This window comes from Cornus florida, unplaced genomic scaffold (assembly GCF_030987335.1).
Source record: "Cornus florida cultivar Cherokee Brave unplaced genomic scaffold, ASM3098733v1 CherokeeBrave_3.0.0_Hap2_Chr05, whole genome shotgun sequence".
Taxonomy (NCBI): domain Eukaryota; kingdom Viridiplantae; phylum Streptophyta; class Magnoliopsida; order Cornales; family Cornaceae; genus Cornus; species Cornus florida.
This window is the reverse complement of record NW_026775575.1, coordinates 76,029,576-76,051,466: the sequence shown is the minus strand read 5'-3', so window position 1 is coordinate 76,051,466 and position 21,891 is coordinate 76,029,576. Positions and strand designations below refer to the sequence as shown.

Below are 21,891 nucleotides of genomic sequence, written 5' to 3'. Positions count from 1 at the left end.
GTCACCTATATGAGTGTGAAGTAGGGCCACTTTTATAAGAACTATAAAGGGTAAGTTTTCTAGAGCACTCATTGAATACCAGGAGTTGTTCAGGGCCTAAATGAACATAATAATGAGACCAACTCTGTGAGGAATGGAAATGTGTGTTTGTTATTGTCTTAGTTTACATCAACGACTGAACAGTGCAAGACATCACGTTCACTGGTTAGCTAGTAAATCCGATATGAATACACTAGGGAAAGTTCAAGGCCAAAAACTACCTATCCCGATGCAGTAACTTTCCAACTATACTCTATTTACTGTCTGCACGATCATCTTTTGCATTTAAGCAGCCAATTTCCATTCATATGGGGGATTGTTATAATTTTTTAATGAAAATTGTTTCATTAGTAATCAATAGATGCCTTTGACTGAACATGTGTGATTACTAATTGGTTGTGGGATGAAAAAATGTAACTCAAAACTAATAGACATAACATATTCAATATGAACCATTGCAACCTATTGCAATGGGTGTGTTCAGTGATGAAGAGGCACATATAAATGGTTTATGTCCAGTGATGAATAGACACGTATAAATGGTCGTGTCCAGTGTGAAGTGATGAAGAGATACACCCAATCCAAAAAGGCACTTCTATTTCTATAAATACCCTATTGGGCTGCCATTTGCAATTCGTTCAATTCATTTTCTTCTCTCTACCTCTCTAGACTTAAGCCCAACCCAAGTGGGTTCAAACCATAGGTCAAGTGGTCCAAGCCACTTAAACCTTAATCCAATTTTATTGAGCTATATTAAGATTGGTCCGAACCATTTGGTTCGGATTACACCCAATTCAACATTTATATAATATAGATGCATTTTTGAATCAGAGAAAGTATTACACAAAGAAGGTTCGCCGTATCCACGAGTTTGTAGTGCTATTACTAGTGGATGTAGACCGTTGTATATATCATGGGAGACAAGCGTTACAGAGTCCGTCAGTACCATGCGGGGCGTAAATTGTCTTAATGACATAATATCCAAATATTAGCCCCAATTTATGTTCTTTATTTATTTATTATTATTTTATTACTTTAATTTGCATATTTAATTAAATATCGAGTTAAATATTTAATTAATTATTTTTTAGCATATTATTAATTATCTCATGACATATTAGTATAAGGTTAGTTATATTTTAAATGTCATTTGAAGTATATATTTTCCAACACACATATATATATGTGTGTGTGTGTGCGCGCGCGCGCGTGTGTGTGTGCATCCATCTTTTTCGGTGTAATTCTTTGTCAGTTCTTGATTTCATCTCTGCAACTTTTTATGAAAAAAAAAAATAAAAAATACCTGCAACTTAGCTTAACCCAATCTCCACCGTTCTATCTCATAATCAATCATGAAACGAAATATTCTTTGTTTCAATTTCTTTTAGCTTTCTAGAATGTTTTCTCCCTCTATTTGTTTTGGGTATCTTTTGAAGTGGCTATAAGAGTGGCGCAAAAAAAAGGTTGATTTTTGCAGGACTTTAGGTGAATATAGGAACTGAGAGGTCGATTTCAAAGTTTGGTTTTGAGGGATTGTGGTTATAGTGATGGGCACAAGAGGATGACCCACTTCATTAGGTCTCATAACGAGAATGAATTGTGGTGAAATTGGGCACTCATGGAGAGATGAATGAACCGTTATACCCAATTGAACAAGAAATCTAGATGTTTTGGCAATGGCGATTCCATAAATGACTGAAAAAATTGCACAAATTTCTCTAGATTCGATTATGCCTCATTCAATCCAAAACTTGATCAGGACAAATTGCTCCGGCGTATTTTCAGAAACCTTGAATTGACGGCATTACACCTTAAGCAGTTTGAAGTTGCAGTGGACCGAGAATTGTTACTCTGATGGTGAAGTTTAGAGAGAGAAAGATGTGGTATGTGTATATTTATATAGAACCTTATATTTACAGTGTTGTCCCAATTTAATTGGCTTTTGATATTATATTTTACACATCAGCAAGTTAAGTTTCTAAAGCTTTGAAACCACGTTGTTTTTTATAAGGGCAACAGGGACTTCTGGCTTTTCCAATACTAGAAGGTGAGCTGAGTAAAATGCAAAAAAAAAAAAAAAAAAAAAAAAAAAAAAAAAAAAAAATTTTGGGAGGTTTCTTGTAGTTCTGGGGGTTTCTTGCAATACCTCTATAGTTTAGGGTTTTTTTGCACTTTACCCTATTTATTATTATATTATATATTGACAAGTGATGTAAAAAATGCAATCTTATTTTTATTTTAATTTTATATATAGATTGCTTTGAGTTTAATACTTATATTTATTATGTAATATTCTTTTCTTTTTAAATAGACTACACCAAATTTAATACTTATATTTATCAGGGTAAAGTGCAAAAAACCCCCTTGAAATATTGGCCATTTGCAATTAACTCCCCTGAACTACAATTTGCCCTTTGAACTATTGAATTTTTACAATTAATTAACTCCTGATGTGACATCTCTGGCCAATTGATTATAACGAAAATAGTGAAAGACAATTTTACCCTTTACATAAAACGTTGTCGTTTCACTAAAAATTTCAGCAACCACCAATTTTAGCCCCAAAACCGAGTCCAAGTCCAAACCCGGGGAAAATAACCTAAGCCCAGACAGGGCCAATCAAGCCACATGACCTAAATAAGGCCAATTCATTCTGCTGAACAAAGACCATCAAGCTCTCTGTCGATGTCAAAGCTAACCCCAATCTGGTGGCCATCATCCAAAGCTAAGCTCATAGCCGTTCAGTCCCGCCGACCGCCATCAAACCCAATCACTGCCGAGCTTCTTCATAACAGCCCATCACCGGAATCGCGACTTCTTTAGTCGCTGATTCGCTGCTGTCCCAAACTAGCCGTCTCCACCGCCCGAGCACATTGCCGTCCGTGTTCCCAACACCGACGCAAGTCAGCGCCGAGCTTTGCCTCATCAGCCGACCTTTCCGTTCCGAGCTTGCCGTCACCTCCATCACAACCGACACCATCAAATCCGAGCTAGCCGCCCCAAGCTCTCCACGGCTGAGCCAACAGCCAAGTTCTCCACAGCCGGTCGATTCACCATCCATCTCCACCAACAACCAAGGAATTCTAAGGCACAATGATTTAGAAATTTTCAATTTTGTTTATATTTTATGCAATTGATAATGTTTTATGTTTTCATGTGTCCATGGGGTGAATTTATTTGGGATTTTCTCAATTTAGGGTTATAAAGTTGATTCATCTTCAATAATTTCCTTCAAATCGGAAGCTGTTCAGTCAAGGATGCATTGACCCAACTTTTGATTTTTTGATTTTTTATTATTATTATTTTTGGAAGAAATTAAAGATCATGAAGTAACAACAGTAGATTCATCTGGGGTCATGTTTAATTGTCCTTGCTGTTTGGGTTGAAGATTTCGATGGAGGTGGTGGTTAACGATAAGGGTGTGTGCATATATATGTGTTTGTATTCATGATGGATATAATATAGAAAGAGAAAGAATTAGAAACTTTCACGGGCACCGGAGTTGCTGATGTAGGTGGTTGATGATAAGGGCATTGTGGTCTTTTAGCTTCATAAAGGGTTGTATGGTCATTTAAAAAATTTTGGGTTGTCACGTGACCTGCATGTGTTTCTTCACGGTCAAATTCAACTGGCTTACCACCGGACTGGGTTAATTGCAACAAAATGGTTAGTTCAGGGGGTTATATGCCAAATTATTAGATCAAGGGGGTTTTCTACTAAATGGCCAATAGTTCAAGGGGTTTTTTTTTGCAGTTTACCCTATTTATTATTATATAATATATTGACAAGTGATGTAAAAAATATGTAATCTTCTTTTCTTTTTAAATAGGTTATAATGAGTTTAATGCTTATATTCATTGTGTAAGCTTTCTCTCTTTACAGGCATATTACACCAAGTTTGATGTTTTTGTTTATGGGAGGCGATATTCACACTCCACTTTTCAATGTTTGCACTACAATTATTAAATGAAATGACAATTCTAACTCTAACTTTACAAGTAAATAATTATTACTTTTTAAATGACAAAACTGTCCTTTTAGATTTTCTCTCCTTATCTCTTATCTCTAATATTTAATATTATTTTGGGTCTCTTTTGACAAAAAAAATAAATAATTGAATAATTTTTTTATTTACGGGACCAAGAAATAAAAAATTATGTTGAATAAATTGACTCTTTTGACCGAACCAAAAATATAAAAAGTAACCATTAAAAAAAAAAACCCGAAAAAAATATTTATTGAAGAAATTATCTTTTTTGTCAAGATCTCCAAAAGAGAAAAAAGTATGAAAAGAAGAGGATTAATTTTTTTTTTTTTTATCTATATTGAATAAATTATTTCTTTTGATAAGACCTAAAAAAAATGGGGGTTATTTTTATCTAATAAATTATTTCTTTTAACAGGACCCATAAAAAATTATGAAAAAAAGGTAACTCTTTTGACTGAAAAAAAGTTAATTTTGTTGAATAAATATCCATTTCAATTTTTTAAAAAAGAAGTCATTATGGAATAAATTATTTCTTTTGGCCGTCAAAAAATAAATTATTAGTATAGAATAAATTATTTTATTTGAGAGGATCTCAGGAAAAAACAAATAGAAAGGAAAAAAAAATAATAAATAAAGTAAAGAAGGTAAAAAAAAAAAGGTTAAAGTTGTATAAAGGGTAGTTATGATATTATAAATTTAGAGATAGTGCATTAATGAATTCAATAACCTTTTTGTCATTTGTTTAAAAAAAATAAAAAGTAAATATAATACAATTGAAGAAAAGTGTAGTGCGAATATCGTCTCCTTTTGTTTATTATTATATTTTATAATGACAAGTGATGTAAAAAATTATAGACTTCTTGTTTTTTCAAATAGATTACACTGAGATACTTATATTTATTATGTAATCTTTTCAAATAGATTACACCGAATTTAATGCTTATATTTATTATTATATATTAAGAGTATATTGACAAGTGATGTAAAGAATGTAAAATTAGATTACACCTAGTTTGATGCTTATATTTGTTATGTAACCTTCGTCTATTTTTAGGCAAATGACACTGAGTTTAATACTTATGTTTATTATTATATCTTATATTGACAAGTGATGTGAAAAATGTAATCTTGTACCAACTAGAAATAAATGTATTCATGTTACTTTTTCCAATAGATTATACTGATCTTAGTGTGTGTATATATTTATCTTATCTTTTAAAATAGATCTTCTCTTTTAAAATAGATTACACTGATGTTAATACTTATTTTTATTATGTAATTTTCTTCTATTTTCAAATAGATTACACCAAGTTTAATGCTTATATTTATTATATTAACAATCGATGAGAGGAAAAAGAGGAGATTTAAACAAAAACTCAGATAACTAAAATTAACCTTCTTCTATTTTCGAATAGGTTACACTGAGTTTAATACTTCTATTTATTATATTGACAATCGATCAGAGGAAAAAGAGGAGATTTGAACAAAAACTCAGATAACTAAAATTAACCTTCTTCTATTTTCGAATAGGTTACACTGAGTTTAATACTTCTATTTATTATATTGACAATCGATCAGAGGAAAAAGAGGAGATTTGAACAAAAACTCAGATAACTAAAATTAAAAAGTTGTACATAAACTTGTTTAGTTTCAATTTTATGAAAATATAGTTAAAAAGGAAAAAAAAAAAAAGTACAGACCCATTATTTATTGAACTCTAAAATTCGGTCTTAGATTCAAGTTCAAAATCCATCATTTATGACATAAAATCTCCCTCATTAACAGCAAATCTCATTGTAATAATTATATGTATTTATCTCAACTTTCAATTTGTACAGGTCAGTAAATTTCACACCTGATTTAATAAATCCTCATTTATTGTCCTTTTATGCAAAATTAAGTGCTTATTCCCAAAAAAAAAAAAACTCATTCTCACATGTTTTGACGTGGCATTAAGTGATTGGTCACATGCACATGTCTGAACAACCAAGATTGGTTCATCCAAACCCCAAATACCAAACTTACGCCAATAACACGTGACAAAATAATAATGGTTCAAAATTAAAATAGTCAAAGGTCAGTAATAGTGTCATTCGAGCTCACACGAGCTTGACTCCACTGGATCACCAATCGACCGTAAGACAGCGAGTAATCTTAGGATTTGTTTGTTTTTTTAGGTCTGAGGTTAATCTAATCCCTTTCCGCTTCCAAGTTTTGATTTTCCGAATTTTTGAGATATACGCAATGGAGGGAAATTAGCCACACTACTCCTAAAGTCAATACACACGGTCACACACATACAAAAAAACAAAAAAAAAAAAAACGTACAAAAGGTAAAGCCCTCGATAAACCATGCCTATTACTAATCCCCAATCTTTCTCTCTCTAACCCTTCTTTTTCTCTCTCTAAAACATGAATTTGGTCTATTGTGTCTGATTCTTTAACGCCATTGCTTCGATTCTTGGACCTATACATACAGTTCTTGCGTTCGCATCGGCTTGTCTGCTGATTATGGTTTCTCTCTGATTCTGGTAAGATTTATCTGTATTTTGTTGATAGCTTCTGATGTGTGTGTGTGTGTGTGTATATATTTGTTGATTTTTATGATTTTAAATTTCGTTTTTGATTTTGTTTGATGTGATTTAAGAATAGTGTTGATTATGGTTTTGCTTGAATTTGAGTGAGCTCGTGTTGAAGATTTTAAATTAGATTGATTTTATGTGTGTGTTTACTTTGGTTGGGTTTGAGTTGCTCATGTTTCAAGATTTTGAATTAGGTTTTGTGGACGCTACGGTGTTGATGATCTAAGATGAAAGAGGGGTTGAGATCCAGTACTTTGTTGGTAAATTCTGAGGATGATAAAGTCGATTCAGCCACACTCGATGGTAATGAGGAGCAGAAAGGGTCAGTCTTGAATTCAACTGATTCGGATTCTGCTAAAGGCTTGTTGGTTTCTTCCCCAGAAATAAAAATTGAGGGGAAAGACAGTGGGTGTGAACAGGTGGGATGTGCAGAAGATGAGCATGCCAGTGGTGATGAGGATGCTGACAATGCCAATGCTGATTCCAAAGCAGTTGGGCCTAAACCAGGGGGACTGCGTCGGGGGCGGAAAAAAAGAAGGGTGGAGAGTTCTGAATGTGATGGGGATAAGGAAAAAAAAATGCCGGTTGATTTGGATGATGTTAAAGACTTGTCGGTGTGGTCCATAGAAAGAAAAGCTGAGGAGAGGAAAATTGGATCACCAGATGTGGATGCCAATGCCAATGCTGATAATGATACATGTAGGGCTATCTGTGGGGGAGTGCGAATTGGATCACCAGATGTGGATGCCAATGCCAATGCTGATAATGATACATGTAGGGCTATCTGTGGGGGAGTGCGACGGGGCAAGAAAAGAAGAAGGGTGGAGAGTTCTGGATGCCACGGGGATGATGGGGAAAATAAAGAGAAGGTTAATAAGGTGTATTTGAAGGGTAATATTGAGGTGGTTGGTAGGGTTTTGCGTCCTAGGGTAACATCAAGAAATGATGGTGTGAATGCAGTTGATGGTGTACTGTGTGGAGGTGTTGTGGGTGGGAAAAGGAAGAAGGAAAGTGAACAGTCAGACTCAGATAAGAAAATAATTAAGATGGAAAAGGATGAAAGTGTTCAGATGATTGGCAGGCCAGGGAAACAATTAAAACGGCGTGGAAGACCTCCCAAGGTGCAAGAAAAAAATGGGGCGTCTAATGTGAATGGTGATGACAGCAGGCCAAGGAAAAAATTTAAAAAGCGTGGAAGACCTCCCAAGGTGCAAGAAAAGAATGGGGGGTCGAAGGGGAATGGTGATGACTGCAGGCCAAGGAAAAAATTAAAACAGCGTGGAAGACCTCCCAAGGTGCAAGAAAAAAATGGGGCATTGATGGTGAATGGTGATGACAAAGAAAAGGATATTGGGTCCAAGAAGGGCGATCATCAACCGAAGGCCAAAAAGATCATTAAGCGTTCTAAGTTTCCAAATGACGGCAAGGGCAATAAGCTAAACAGCCATTTGCATCATGCAGGAAATAATGCCATTCAGAAAGAGTTGAAAACAAAAAAGAACAATGGCAAGAAAGGAGGAGAAGTACGAGCCGAAAAGCAGTTACTGAGAGAGCAAATTATGGGTATGCTTAAGGGTGCAGGCTGGACAATTGAATTTAGGCCCAGGCAAAACAAGGAGTACAGTGATGCAGTTTATGTTGATCCTAAAGGAGGGAGTTATTGGTCAGTCACCCTGGCTTACCATAAGCTCAAAAAACAAGTTGAAGAAGGTGAGGCTGATAGTAAGGCCATTTCTTCATTTATTCTGATTCCAGAGGAGGTTCTTAGCAAGTTATACAGGATAACAAAGAAACGAAAGAAGGGACTAAAAATTCTGAAGCAACAGGGGATTGGTGGAAGCAAGATTAGCAAAGGAGTCACCAGAAAGAAGTCAGCAAAACATAAGAATGCAACAGAGAACATCAGTGATTCAAGTGACAAAGAGAAACCAAGTTCTGTGATGAAGTTGGAGACTAAGTCACAAAACAGAAGAATGAATGGAAAATTGTTGCACCGAGAACAAGATAACTCATCTGCAAAGCCAAGCAGGCGAAGATCAAATCAGGAAGACAGACAAGATAGGAGGCGATGTGCTCTTTTGGCTCGTAGCTCTAAGAAGGGGTTGGACAGTGAAGGCTTTATTCCATATAATGGGAAACGTAGTCTTCTTACTTGGATGATTGATTTAGGAACTGTCCCTCTGGGTGGGATGGTGCATTATATGAATCGTAGAAAGAAAAGAGTATTGCTTGATGGCAAAATCACCAGAGACGGCATTCACTGTGGCTGCTGTGATAAAATCCTCACTATTTCAAAATTTGAGTCTCATGCCGGAAGTAAACTGTCTCGGCCATTTCCAAATATATATTTGGAATCCGGAAATTCCCTGCTGCAATGCTTACTGGACTCGTGGCATAAGCAAGAGGAGTCTAAGTGCATTGGCTTCCATCGTGTTGATGTCAACGGTGATGACCCAAATGATGATACGTGCAACAAGTGTGGAGATGGTGGGAACTTGATTTGTTGTGATGGTTGTCCATCAACATTCCATCAAAGCTGTTTAGATATCCAGGTATGGATGCATCACCTCATTTTATATAGGTTTATAGGTCATTTTGATTACACAAACAAACAATTTTGCCCGTCTTTATCTTTCTTCATTCATGGAATGCCTAAAGGTTAAGTCTTGTTTTTCCTTGTTACTTATAGCACCTTCAGGGGTTGTTTATTTCAGGTGATGCAATGAAGCAGTTCTGGAGTGGGATATTTAAAGTAGATGCCCTTATTTCTTGCCTAGTTTGTGCTAGCAGTGTCTCCATTCTCGGGGTCTTTCATGATATAATTTTGTAACATGCTTCATGATATTTAGAGGCTAGAATAGTGATGTTTTCATAGCTTGTTTAGGTGTGCAAATAAATGGGCATGGCTTTTGTTCAATAATTGCCAATAGGGAACTATGCTGAGGCTCTAGATGATGTATGGCTTGTTTCTTAGGTTTAAAAGTCCTATTTCAAGCTCCTATAAAACTAGCTTGCTCAGTTTTTTTATCAATCTTTATTTAATATATAACAAGTAGGTGTGTATTAACTCAATATGATCAATTAAGTCTATATGAACCATTTATTTATTTTTGATAAGTCAGTCGATATGATAACCATATAGACCTTAATTAATTTTTCGCAAATTAAGTCAATACTCAATACAATAATTAGGTCAATATGATAAATATCTGTTAGACCAATAGCGGGAAAGCATGGAATCAAAGTCAGGCTAGCAAAAGTCACTCTAGGCCTTGCCTTTGGGTTCCATGGGCCTTATTTAGGCTCTCTCCTCGATTTCTGACCTACCTGGATGAGTGTGCCATGACACATGCATCATAGATGGACCAATACCTGAATGCAGTTGGTGAATTCATAAAGTTTACAACCATATTCCCTGTACAGCTACACAGGTCTATAGATTAAGGCCACGGGCACTCAAAGCAAATTACTGAGCTGAACTTATGTTTAGAAATTTTCATTTTTGATTCTGCAATATAATGTTACCAAAAATTAATCAAATGGGAATAGCATTCGGCTACACATTGAGATATTTCATTGTTATGTACATGTAAACACATCTTTGTTTAGATTCCTACTCGTAAATGGGGAATTTATTTATTTTTCTTTGCATCACAGAAGTTCCCTTCTGGTGACTGGCACTGTGTGTATTGTTCATGCAAATTTTGTGGGACCTTCGGCAAGAACACATGTCAAAGGGATGATAATGATGATATACCTGTCTCTACACTACTCACGTGCCGCTTGTGTGAGGAAAAATGTATTTACTTCCTTTTCATATTGCTTCAATTTGTTTATTGTGCTTGGCTTCCCATTTTCTTCTCTATTTTATTACAAAAGGGGTTGTTTTGGCTTTAAGTACTGAAAACTTTTTGCTGTTGTAGACCATCTACTTTGTGTTCAGGGGAAGGATGCAATACACCTTGAATCCAATTGTCCATCCTTTTGTGGGAAGATATGCCAAGAGGTATAATGTCAGTGACATAAATGTTTTGTGTAGCTTAAATATATATGTATCCTGTCTATAGAGTTTTTTTGATTGTTGTTTTGCAGTTGTCATTGAAGTTATTTGAAATACTCCCTATATATGTTCTATGACACTTCGTACCTATTGTATATAGTATCTGCGATATTGATCAGGTCTTATTGTCTTTCCCTCCATTTGACTGTGGCTGGAACTCTTTGCAGCATGTTACTCCCATGTACTAAGATTTTACTGATAGTCTGACACAACAAAAAACTGTTTAGATGAACTTAGCATACTTAATTATATTATAGCAAATTTATTGACAGTATTATTATTTAAGAATTTAAATGTGTGTGGCTAACTTGTTGAGTTTTGTAGAAAGCTACAACTTGTTAATTAAGTTCAAAGTGTAATTTAGGAAGGGCACAGTTGACAAACTCTGGTTCTGATTTTTGAAGTAGTTCAGCAGCACAGAATAATTTACTCAATTGACAGAACAAATAGGAAATTGTTTCTGATAGTGGGTGATTATTGATGAGGCATACCTATTAATAATTTTCACCAAGTGCTTCGTTTTAGCTTTGTTGTGTTTTGTTTTTGTTGAATGAAGCACTCTATGTTTGGCCGCCTTAATTTCCCAAACTATCTCTTAGTTTAGCCTTTATGTGTCATGCCCGGAACCATAGGGTGAAAACAAATAAAATACCTTCTCTGATACCATTTATATCATACTCATCTTCAAATTCAAAATCTGTAGAGAACACATGTAATCACAAGAATCCTTACATATTCATGAAAAAAGATACAACAATTGATCCCATCCTCACTTACATCAAAATCCTCAAAAGAAAATTGTTCCAAGCAATTTATTGAACACTTAATATACATAAATAAGGTAGTCTCCAAACACAAAATTCAGCAACTCCAGAATCCTCCATTTGATCCTTGGTACCTGAAAAGTGTTGGGTGAGACAATTGCCCAGTGGGAGAAACACTAAGAAGTGGTCCTAAGAGGTTTTATGCACGTTACACGCATGGTATCCAAGTAAAACAGAGCCATTTGCATAGGAAAAATATACAATTTCATGTTAAAACCAATTTAATGACAGGATAAAAAACCTAGGGTATTACATTATGTCTATTTATAGGGGCAGAATTGCCAATCAAAGTGAAACTGTATTTTTGGCCTCACATTCCACATTACCCCCTGACATTTAATTTGTGAAGAAGAGATCTGTTTAACAATTGATAAATAATGCATAGCACGGTCCATTTTGATTTTGTTGTAGTGCCAGTGTGCCTAGTTATGAATAGAGTGATTGTGAGTTTTATATTGTGATATATTTTGTCTCATCTTGTGTTTCCTAGTTTTTTTGGTTTTATTCTTTCCTTATTGGAAATGTATTTTTCCACTTGCCACCAAGCCTTTAGCTCAAGTTGCATCTCCGCCCCTCGGCCCCCTCCAACAAGAGAGGTCAAGGATTAATTTGGGTTACCATTAGAACAATAGTGGGGGTGTGTATACACATTAAAAGTTTCTCCTTCTGGCATTTTGGTAATTTATTATATATATTTTTTCTTCGTATTTCCTATTTTCTTTTTCTTAGATGAATCCTGATAGTTGGTACTCAGTCTTTATGAGTCTTTGTTGTTTATAGAAATGAATTTAATATGTTCTTTTTTGATAGCTCTTTGAGCGGCTACAGATGCTTTTTGGGGTTAAACATAAACTGGAAGAAGGATTTTCATGGACTCTTATTCAGCATTCTGATGTTAGCGGAGATATATCTCTTAGGGGTGTTTCTAAAAAGATAGAGTGCAATTCCAAGTTGGCTGTTGCATTGTCCATCATGGATGAGTGTTTTTGCCCAATTGTTGACCAGAGAAGTGGGACCAATATGCTTCATAATGTTGTCTATAGCTGCGGGTGAGCTCTCTTGAACATAGTTTTTCTTAAAGCACTGTAATATAACTGACAAGTGAAGCTGAAATTTTTGAAATTCATTTTTATTGTTTTTGAAAATAATCTTGAGTTTTGGGCTTTAACGCGTCACTTTTAGGTGATTGTATGTAGCGCAAATTTTCTAAATTATTGTTTGTGAATGTTCAAGTTGGATTTGCGTCAGTGTTTCCAGATATAGAAACTTTGAACTGATGATTGAGTTAGCTTCTTATTCATATTTTGTTAATATTTGATTGATTGAAGGTGGCTGCTGATGAAAACATAAGCAAAGAGGAAAAAAAAAATTTCGCTTCCATGTTAGTCTTTCTTTGAGGCCTAGTTTGGTGTGATGGAATGGGGGTGGAATGGAATGACCATTCCACTTTCTCATTCCTTTCTCTTGTTTGGTGTGCCACTTTAAAAGTGGAATGGCCATTCCTCTTTTGGACTTGTGGAATGGTCAGTCCATTCCCACTAAATTAAAATAATAAAATGCAAAGACCAAATCACCAAAAAAAACCCATACGCATTCTTTTCTACAGATCTAGCTGACTCTCTCTCATCTCTCCTCTCTCATTACGCGATTGTACACCCTCTCTCTCTCTCCTCTTTCTCTCTTCACACTTCACTGTATACCATGGAATATATATATATATATATATATATATATATATATATCTCCCTCTCTGATTCAAACGATGCAATTGTTGAAGATTTTGTTATTAAAACTTTCAAAGAACGTCGCCGAAGAAGATGATCGGAAAATTTGTCGGGCGAGTGAGATCTAAGGATGTTCTCCGGCGGCGACGCCTCCCCTCTGTTCGATCACCTTCCAATTCGTCCTTATCTCGGGAGTCTAGTTGAGAAATTCCGTAATATGGAGCACTTTCCAGACGACGATGATGCTGGCAATGTTGAGATTGATGGTGATGTTGGAGAGAGTTTGGGGCTAGAGATCAATTGAACAAGAGGAAGACAATCCATAACCACTCTTTCCTAGTTTCATGTTTGGTAAGACGCCTCTGACGATTGGGCAAAGAAGCAAGACGAACTGGAGCCCTAATTTGCCAAGTCTTCAACCTCATCCTTCCTTTTCAATTCTTTTTTCTTGTCTATTTTCTCTCTCTATCTCATCTATTTTCTCTTTTAATTTTTACCGATGTTAATTTTTTTAGTTAATTTTTTTTTACTAATAATAAAATATAATTTAAAGAAACAATATAAATTCATTATATTCTAACTTTCTTACCAAATAGTGGAATAAGAATGAGCATTCCATTTTTACACATTCCATGTTTGCAACCAAACGGTAGAATAAGAATCATCATTCCCATTGCATTCTCACTCCATTCCCACCTCCATTCTCATTCCATTCCAATTCATTCCACCACACCAAACTAGCCTTGAGGGAAAAATAGAAGTAGCAAGGAGTCACTTTGATGTTTCATTCTTCTATGAGTTTAATAATGTACTTCTTGTTGAAGATGAAAATATGGTTAAACATTAAATTGACGTACCTTTCAGTTTCTTTTTCCTAAATCCTTTTCTCATAGAAGTTTTAAATTACAAAATTCATATGAATTTTGCTCCAGAGTCCAGACCTTAAGATTGAAAGAATGCTACTCAAGTAGCAGGTATAACAACACAACCATTGCATGGAAACCTGATCTGATGAATATTTTACTCTATTTTTTTACATTAATGCTGCATGAATTTGCAAGTTTCACTAGATGGCATGGAGCATCCTGTTTAAAGTTTGTGAATTTGGTACTGCCATCTTAAAATTATATGCTATTGATGGGATCATGTACATATCTGTGTACATATTGCATAATCTTTTTTCTGTTGGATTCAATTTCTGCCCCTAAAAAAATGCTGATGGGACTCTGTGAGATGATCACCAATAAAATCTTGTATCTTTTTGTGAATTTGTTGCTAGGTCAAACTTCAATCGGCTGAATTACAGTGGCTTCTTAACTGCTATTCTAGAGAGGGGTGATGAATTTATCTCGGCAGCATCTATAAGGTTATCTTCCCCAACTTTTTGCAGTTAAATTATCAATGCATAATTTGTGTTCAAACACTAGAATTCTATAGGTTAAGAATGTGATAACTTTGGATGTCAATTATTTTGTGAGCCTTAATTTTACGTGCTGGCACAGGGTTGAAGTTCATCACTTTGAGCATGGTATTTAAGTTTATAAACCAGAATGTTTTTTAACTTTTACTTGGTTGATTATCTTCCGTTTCTTTTGGTTTTTATGCTTTCATTGTCTTGAACTTTGTTCCTTTGAAGAAAAATATGTATAATATTCAAGCAGACCAAGGGGGGTGCAATCCATTTATAGTCTGAGGGTACAAAAGCTCCTTCTATAAAATTAAATTCTCTTACGAAATCTATAAAAGAGCGTAAATAATCTGTAAATGTCTGGATAATTAAAAATGAAAATTATGTTATGTTATATCCTTTATCCTATGAATAGACAGATCCATTTATGCAGATGTACAACTATTCCTATTCTCTCCACATGCACCAGAAAAGATAAGGTGCCATCTACACGAAGTCAGACAGTCGGGCTTTTTTGGAGACAACCATTAGCACAACATCCCAGGAGCTGCTTCACCGAAGGGCATAACTCAGAAAACACCGGAGAGAACAATGTGCACATGTACTTAGACGGTTAGACCCGGAACAACGAAGAGATGATCGTATTCTGTTTGGCATTCTTTCACATATTTTTTGAGAAGTTTTTCTTGTCTGAGTCTGACCATCACTTTCCTTCTTCCTTTTCCCACCCACAACACCTCCACAAAGTACACCATCAACTGCATTTTCACCACCATTTCTTGCCGCTACCCTAGAATGTAAAACCATACCAACCACCTTAATCTTACCCTCCAAAGAGGCAAAGACACCTCATTAGTCTTCTCTTTATTATGCCCAATCATCCTCGTAGCATACAGAACTCTCCACCCTCCTTTTTCTGTCCCGTTGCGCTCCCCCACAGTTAACTCTACCTGTATCATTATCAGCATTGGCATCCACGTCTGGTGATCCAATTTTCCTCTCCTCAGTTTTTCTTTCTAGGGAACAAATCGACGAGTCTTTAACATAATCCAAATCAACTGTCATTTTTTCTCCTTATCCCCATCGCATTCAGAACTCTCCACCCTTTTTTTTCCTCCCCCGACGCAGTCTCCCTGATTTTGTCTTAACTGTTTTGGAATCAGCATTGGCGTTGACACCAGCATCCTCATTGGCAGCAGCATGCGCATCTTCTTCAAATCCCACATGTTCACACCCACTCTCTTTCCCCTCAAATTTTCTTTCTGGAGAAGAAACCAACAAGCCTTTAGTAGAGTCCTAATCAGTTGAATTCAAGACCGACCCTTTCGGCTCCTCGTTACCATCAACTGTGTCTGAATCAACTTTATCCTTCTCCGACAACTTCTCCAACAAAGTACTGGATCTCATCCATAGTTAATATAGTTCCTGAGGCACTGTTCAAAAAAATTAGAAACCTTCTGAGATACCTCACTTCAATATGTCAATCCAAAAACACCCGAGGCTCTCTCCTCTACCTAGCATCCTACGTAACAATGTCACGATGGACTATCCTGATTCATTAGGACACCATCTTTGAATATCCTGTGGGAACCATTTCACACGTTGAAATGATGCATGCACAGAGGCACACACTCAGTTTTCCCATCTTGAAGAGCCCTGATGAAATCAGGCTCCCAACTCTCATTCGGGCTACTAAAATGAACCAAAAGCTGTTGACTCCAAAGACTAGGGTTTGGTTTTTATTCCCGATGAGCACCGTGTACCCTAGCTAGTGAAGGTGACAAAGCTTAATCGACTCGAAGGATAGGTGATAAGATGACAGATAAGATAGCTTACCTAGTACTACTTTTCTTGAAGGAATGAGAAAAGAGGAAGGTGGAAGCTGTCATTACCTGGGCAGTTTGAATGGACAGAAAGTAGCTCCTTGAAGCTTTACTAGTAGGGGAGCTTGAGCTCCTTATTGTCTTTGTTTGTTCGTTGAGTGGCAGGACACTGCCAGCGTGTTGAATCTGTTACTGTTAGCTGAGATATGATATGCTAGAATCATGAATGTAACTTAAGATATGATAGGCTAGAATAATGTGATTTGACTTTATTTACGCATATGTCTAGGTATAGAACATGCAATGATTTTATTCGATTTCCTTTTTCGTAAATATTAACATGTGCTCTTTAGTATATAAATACCAGAGCTATGAATCAGTGTTTAAGCCTCATTCAAGCCTTTACATATTCTGATTCTCATTCAAGCATTTACATATTTCTTTTGCTTTCTTCTATTTTGTTTTTTTTCTTAGTATCGGAGCCAGGGTGGTCCAACCGCAACGAGGACATTGCGAGTTCGGCATCACCCATTCAGGAATGGTATGAGGAGACGTTGATGGTTTGTGGTCTGAGGAGACATTGGCGGTTCTTCTGTCTACATATTTTAAACATATGTGTGAAAGGGAATGGTCTGAGGAGACATTGTTGATTATTTATTGTTTGAGGAGACATTGTTGATTCTTTCATCTACATATTTTAAACATGTGTACGAAGGAGAGTGATCTGAGGAGACATTGTTTTTTCCTAGTTGGTAGTCACCCCCCACCCCCCCTCCCCTCTTCAAGGAATTGTTTGCGGACCCAAGAGGATTCAAACCTTACACCTGATGCTTCACAAGGTACTCGGGCCAAGTTCTTATCCCCTTGAGCCAACTCCTTGGTTGTCTGAGGAGACATTTGTTGATTCTTCCATCAATAAATTTTAAACATGTGTACGAAGGGAAGTGGTCTGTGGAAACGGTAATGGTTGTTTATGGTCCGAGAAGACTTGGTTGGTTGCTTATGGTCTGAGGAGACATTGTTAATGGTTTATTGTAGATAAGACATCAAAATTTTTTTTTCTTACTTGTCAAAAAAAAAAAAAATTTGTATTGGCTAGTCAATTTAATGCAGCCAAACATAGTTGTTGGCTATATATTTATAAAGACTGTATTTGAGGTTGCATTGTCTAAGTTGGGCGTCTCAGATATCCACACACCAACTTGAGGGGGAGTGATAGCTGAGATATGAAATGCCGGAATCATGAATGTTACTTACCATATTAGCCAAGATATGGTAGTCTAGAATCATGGGATTTGACTTCATTTACGCATATGTAATATTAATATGTACAATGATTTTATTCAGTTTCCTTTCTTGTAATATTAATATGTGCTCTTTTTAGTATATAAATACGAGAGCTGTGAACGAGTGTTTAAGCCTCATTGAAGCCTTTACATATTTCTCCTGTATTTCTTCTATCTCGTATTTCTTCCGTTACCTATTCCAGATAAGCCATACGAACTTCATCATTGGATTACCAAAGGTGAAGGATTTTGGGTTGATTATGGTGATCGCTGACTGCTTTTCCAAGTATGCTTGAAAGTCATTTGTGAAATGAAGGTGATCTGGAAATTTAACTTTCAGGGGCTGTCCCACACCAAGTGTCATTTCATAACCTCACCTGTCAGCCAACCCCCATCATATAACCAAATGTTTTGGAAAACTTCCTCCAACCTTTTATGATCCCTTCTCGAGCCCTTCACCGCAAGAGCATGCAACTTCCTTCAATATCCAACCCCAATTACCATAACACCCTCAAGTTTCACCTCCACTTTCACTTATCAAAAAAACTCCACTTTCCACCACATATTATCTTCTGTCCACCTCGAACCCTTATCTACTGTCCCTCTAATTGTCTTGGTCAAGATTTCTAACAATATAATAAAAAGAAGTGGGGAAAGGGGGTCAATCGTTTCAGTCTCCTCGAGCTTGCAGAAAGACAAACTGTGGTTGCATTCACTAGAGTGGAAAAACAAACTGTCAGGCTTGCTCCTCCACACACACATATCTTTTGGAGGACTAGTTGGAGCAATAGGAGATGATATTAGGGGATTTGACATTTCAAAATGATTCTTCATGGATTATAGGGCAGTAATTGGCTGGTGATGATGTTTTGGATGTACTTAATTTTTTTTCCCTAGTTGGATGTACTTAAAATTAAGAAAGGTTCGAGCCTCTGGGTAAACAATTTCTGTGCCCCCGGCGCGGGGGGGGGGGGGGGGGGGATGTTTGAGTATCAACTAGGAAAAAAATAAATAAGAAAGGTTACATTTTTTCAAGGATTTAGGATTAAGAAAATTGAATATCTCCTTATATATATTTTTGATGAGCAATTGAGCATTGTTCGAATATCACGGGATCTGGAAAATAACATGTGTAATGGGTTGTCTGATAAGTTTGTGCATCCATTACTTTTGAATATATATATATATATATATATTGATTGGTAACTATTGTTATATATGCTGACCTAATATACATGTTCTAACTTCTTTAATCAAAAGGAATTGGGTGGTGTTGTGCTTTTGAGCATCTTCACATTGAAAAATTTGGATTTTGGACTACTGTGTATAATCAAAATCAGTTTTGATGTGTGCTTTTTGGAGAATCTTTTTCAGGAATCATTAGTTTAATACCTTCTACACTCTCAATGCCACAAGGGCATTGCTTGGCCATGAAGGCAGAGATTAATTCTCTTTTTAAACTATTAGCCACAATTTAAAGATATTGTCACTAAGGGTCTTTGGAGATGTTACTTCATGGGTGAGTAAAGGATTGAAAGGTACTTGGGTTTATATGCTGCGTGAAAGCGATATTGGACTTTGTTACTTTTTCTCGATTTCAACATTCAGCCAGTTTAGAGGCTGACAGAGGAACTTCAATTTAATGGCTTTTATGAGTCACTTATGTTGTTCATTGTGTTGGATCTTGTTGTTCCAGTTTCAATTTTCTTGTAATGATAGATTCATCATTTACTTGTTGGTATGCCAATTTTTAATCTAAATTTCTCTTCTTGTAGTATTGATTTTTTAATAATCGTTCTACATTATCAGTTCATAAAAATAGAATTTTCATTTATTTGTGTACATATACTTACCAAGTGATGTAAAACTGTAATCATTTTACATTTATGTGTGCATTTGTGTGTACTTCTGTATTAGAGGATCTACTATTATTTTATTAAAGGTAGGCTTCATGCTATCTTAATTGCTACAAGGTTAGATTAGTGTTACCCACATAAATTGTACAGTTATACCTAAATGAAACTTGTTGTTTTCTTTTAAAATATTATAAAGAAGGATATAAAATCAAAGCTGATGCATTATTCCTTTAATGAGACAACATGGGTGCTTGGTTCAAATTTTTAAGATTAATTTGTTATTTTCCGAAATAGAAAAATAGAAAACAATTTGAAGATTCATTTGGTTGGCAATTTTATTAGGATTGCCATATTAATAAAGACTAAAAAAAGATCCATTTTCAGATAATAGTTCTTCGGAAAATGTTTTCTATTCTTACAGTTCTTGAAAATTGTTATCAAAGAACTACGGCAAACATTGCCCATTTATCTGAATAGTGCATGCTATCTCTAAGATTTTGGATTGTGTCGAAGACAAACCTTTAGCATTTAGAGCTTAAACAGTCAAAACCCATCTTCCTAATCTTGTCCTACTTGTTACCTTCATTTTCTCCACATTCCATTTTAGCTTGAAATCATAATCACCATCCATATCAAAATTGACTCGTGGCTGTCCTAACGTAGCAACCACTCTTCATTGCTAGCTTTATCACTGGATCCATCTTCACAGTTGATATTTGTAGGCAAGGTTGTGACCAACCATTGTCTTTGCTCCCTTTGTCTTCACTACTGCAATCCTTGGATATCACGAGCATCTCTCAACTCTGTCATTGTTAATTTGGGGTTTCGATATATGGACGTCAATATCAGATATCAAGACACAAGGAAATGGCTAAATATATATATATTTTTTCCAAATATTTTCTATTGAAGTGTTAGATAATGATTTTATGTAATGTAGTGTTTAACTTGGATACTATTTTTTTTTTTTTCCGTCAAAACAATAATGTTATTATCATATAGGACTTGAATCACGGGATATGCTTGCCAAGCATGTCTGACACATATCACATACTCATACATGGTGTTGTATGTCTGTCATGGGTGTTTCTGTTTTATACAGTAAAGAGTTCTAACATATATATGAATATATATGAAGCACCTTCAATATTGTTTGAGAGAGCCCCCCTTACTATCCCATGCCCCCCATAGTTGTTAAAGGCACACCTAGGCTACAAAAAGGCCCCAGGCTTATCAAGGCTAAAGCGCCTCAACCTGGTACAGGATCGCATAAAGCCCCAGGGTTAGCACTTTTTAGTAGGTTCTAGGCTCAAAAAACAAAAAGATCTTATTTTATTTTTAAATGATTTGTTCATATCATTTTTCTTTTTTATCCGATGATTACTCAATCAGAATGTTCTATATCATATCATAATCATATTTAATGGATCTCAACGTTATGAAATATTTGACAAAATCCATAGATTTGTGTTTCACTACTTACATTAATTGTATTTAGTGCATAATTATGAACATTTATGATAATGTATGTTTAAAAGTTTTGCATAATTATAATTTTTAATTGTTTTGGATTTATAATCACATTTAATTTGGTTAATGCATTTGCGTATGAAATGATTTATGAGCATTAATTTACCTGATCCTCTCTGTTGATATATCAAAAGTTATATTTTTAAATATATATTTTTATTCTTTGTGTTTCATATATTGAATTGTTCTCTTATTATACATTGATTTTATTGAATTCATTGCAAATAGAAAAGATATATGTATGTTGGTTTAACTAATTTATTTAATTGATATGTTGAAAATATTCCTTAAGTTGATATTGAAAAGTATGTGTTGCATAGTTTAATTAATATTTATATACTTATAAGTAATATGCATTATAATCACACACGCCGTACTTCGATTTGGCTCACACTTTATGTTGCACTTAGACTCCAGAAGACCTTTGGTGCCTTCGTGCGCCTTGAGCCTTCAACAGCTGTGATACTCCATAAGACCCTTGGTGCCTTAGTGCACCTTGAACCTCTCCCCCCCCCCCTAAAGATCTAATATGTTTGACGTCACTGCCACAGATCTCCACTTCACACGATTGTCCCTCTACAATCAATATGGAAAGAGCGTTTTCAAATGACAAAGCCCTTCATCAAAATTTGGAATAAAATTTCAAGTATTGATTGATATGGGTACAACCTAAGTCACAGGATTCTTGTAATAGGGTTGCGACTTGCGCTCTGCGAACATATTTGTGAATTGGGCGCGAATGCCGCCAAATTCGTGGATTTCATTTTTAGA

At 35.5% G+C, this 21,891-nt stretch overlaps 1 protein-coding gene across 2 annotated transcripts in view; it reads left to right on the top strand.

Annotated features, from left to right (window-relative positions):
• Positions 1–6,219: 6,219 nt before the first annotated feature.
• Positions 6,220–21,891, top strand: part of LOC132306912 (uncharacterized) — a 37,821-nt gene continuing 22,149 nt past the window's right edge. The window contains exons 1-6 of one of the 2 annotated variants that reach the window (XM_059804512.1): positions 6,220–6,558; positions 6,804–9,161; positions 10,270–10,408; positions 10,533–10,615; positions 12,304–12,542; positions 14,497–14,583. In XM_059804512.1, the coding sequence (XP_059660495.1) occupies positions 6,837–9,161; positions 10,270–10,408; positions 10,533–10,615; positions 12,304–12,542; positions 14,497–14,583 (2,873 nt within the window). In that variant the 5' untranslated portion in view covers positions 6,220–6,558; positions 6,804–6,836. Of the gene's footprint in view, positions 6,559–6,803; positions 9,162–10,266; positions 10,409–10,532; positions 10,616–12,303; positions 12,543–14,496; positions 14,584–21,891 lie in introns of both variants that reach the window. The other variant, XM_059804510.1, reaches the window with a different exon arrangement.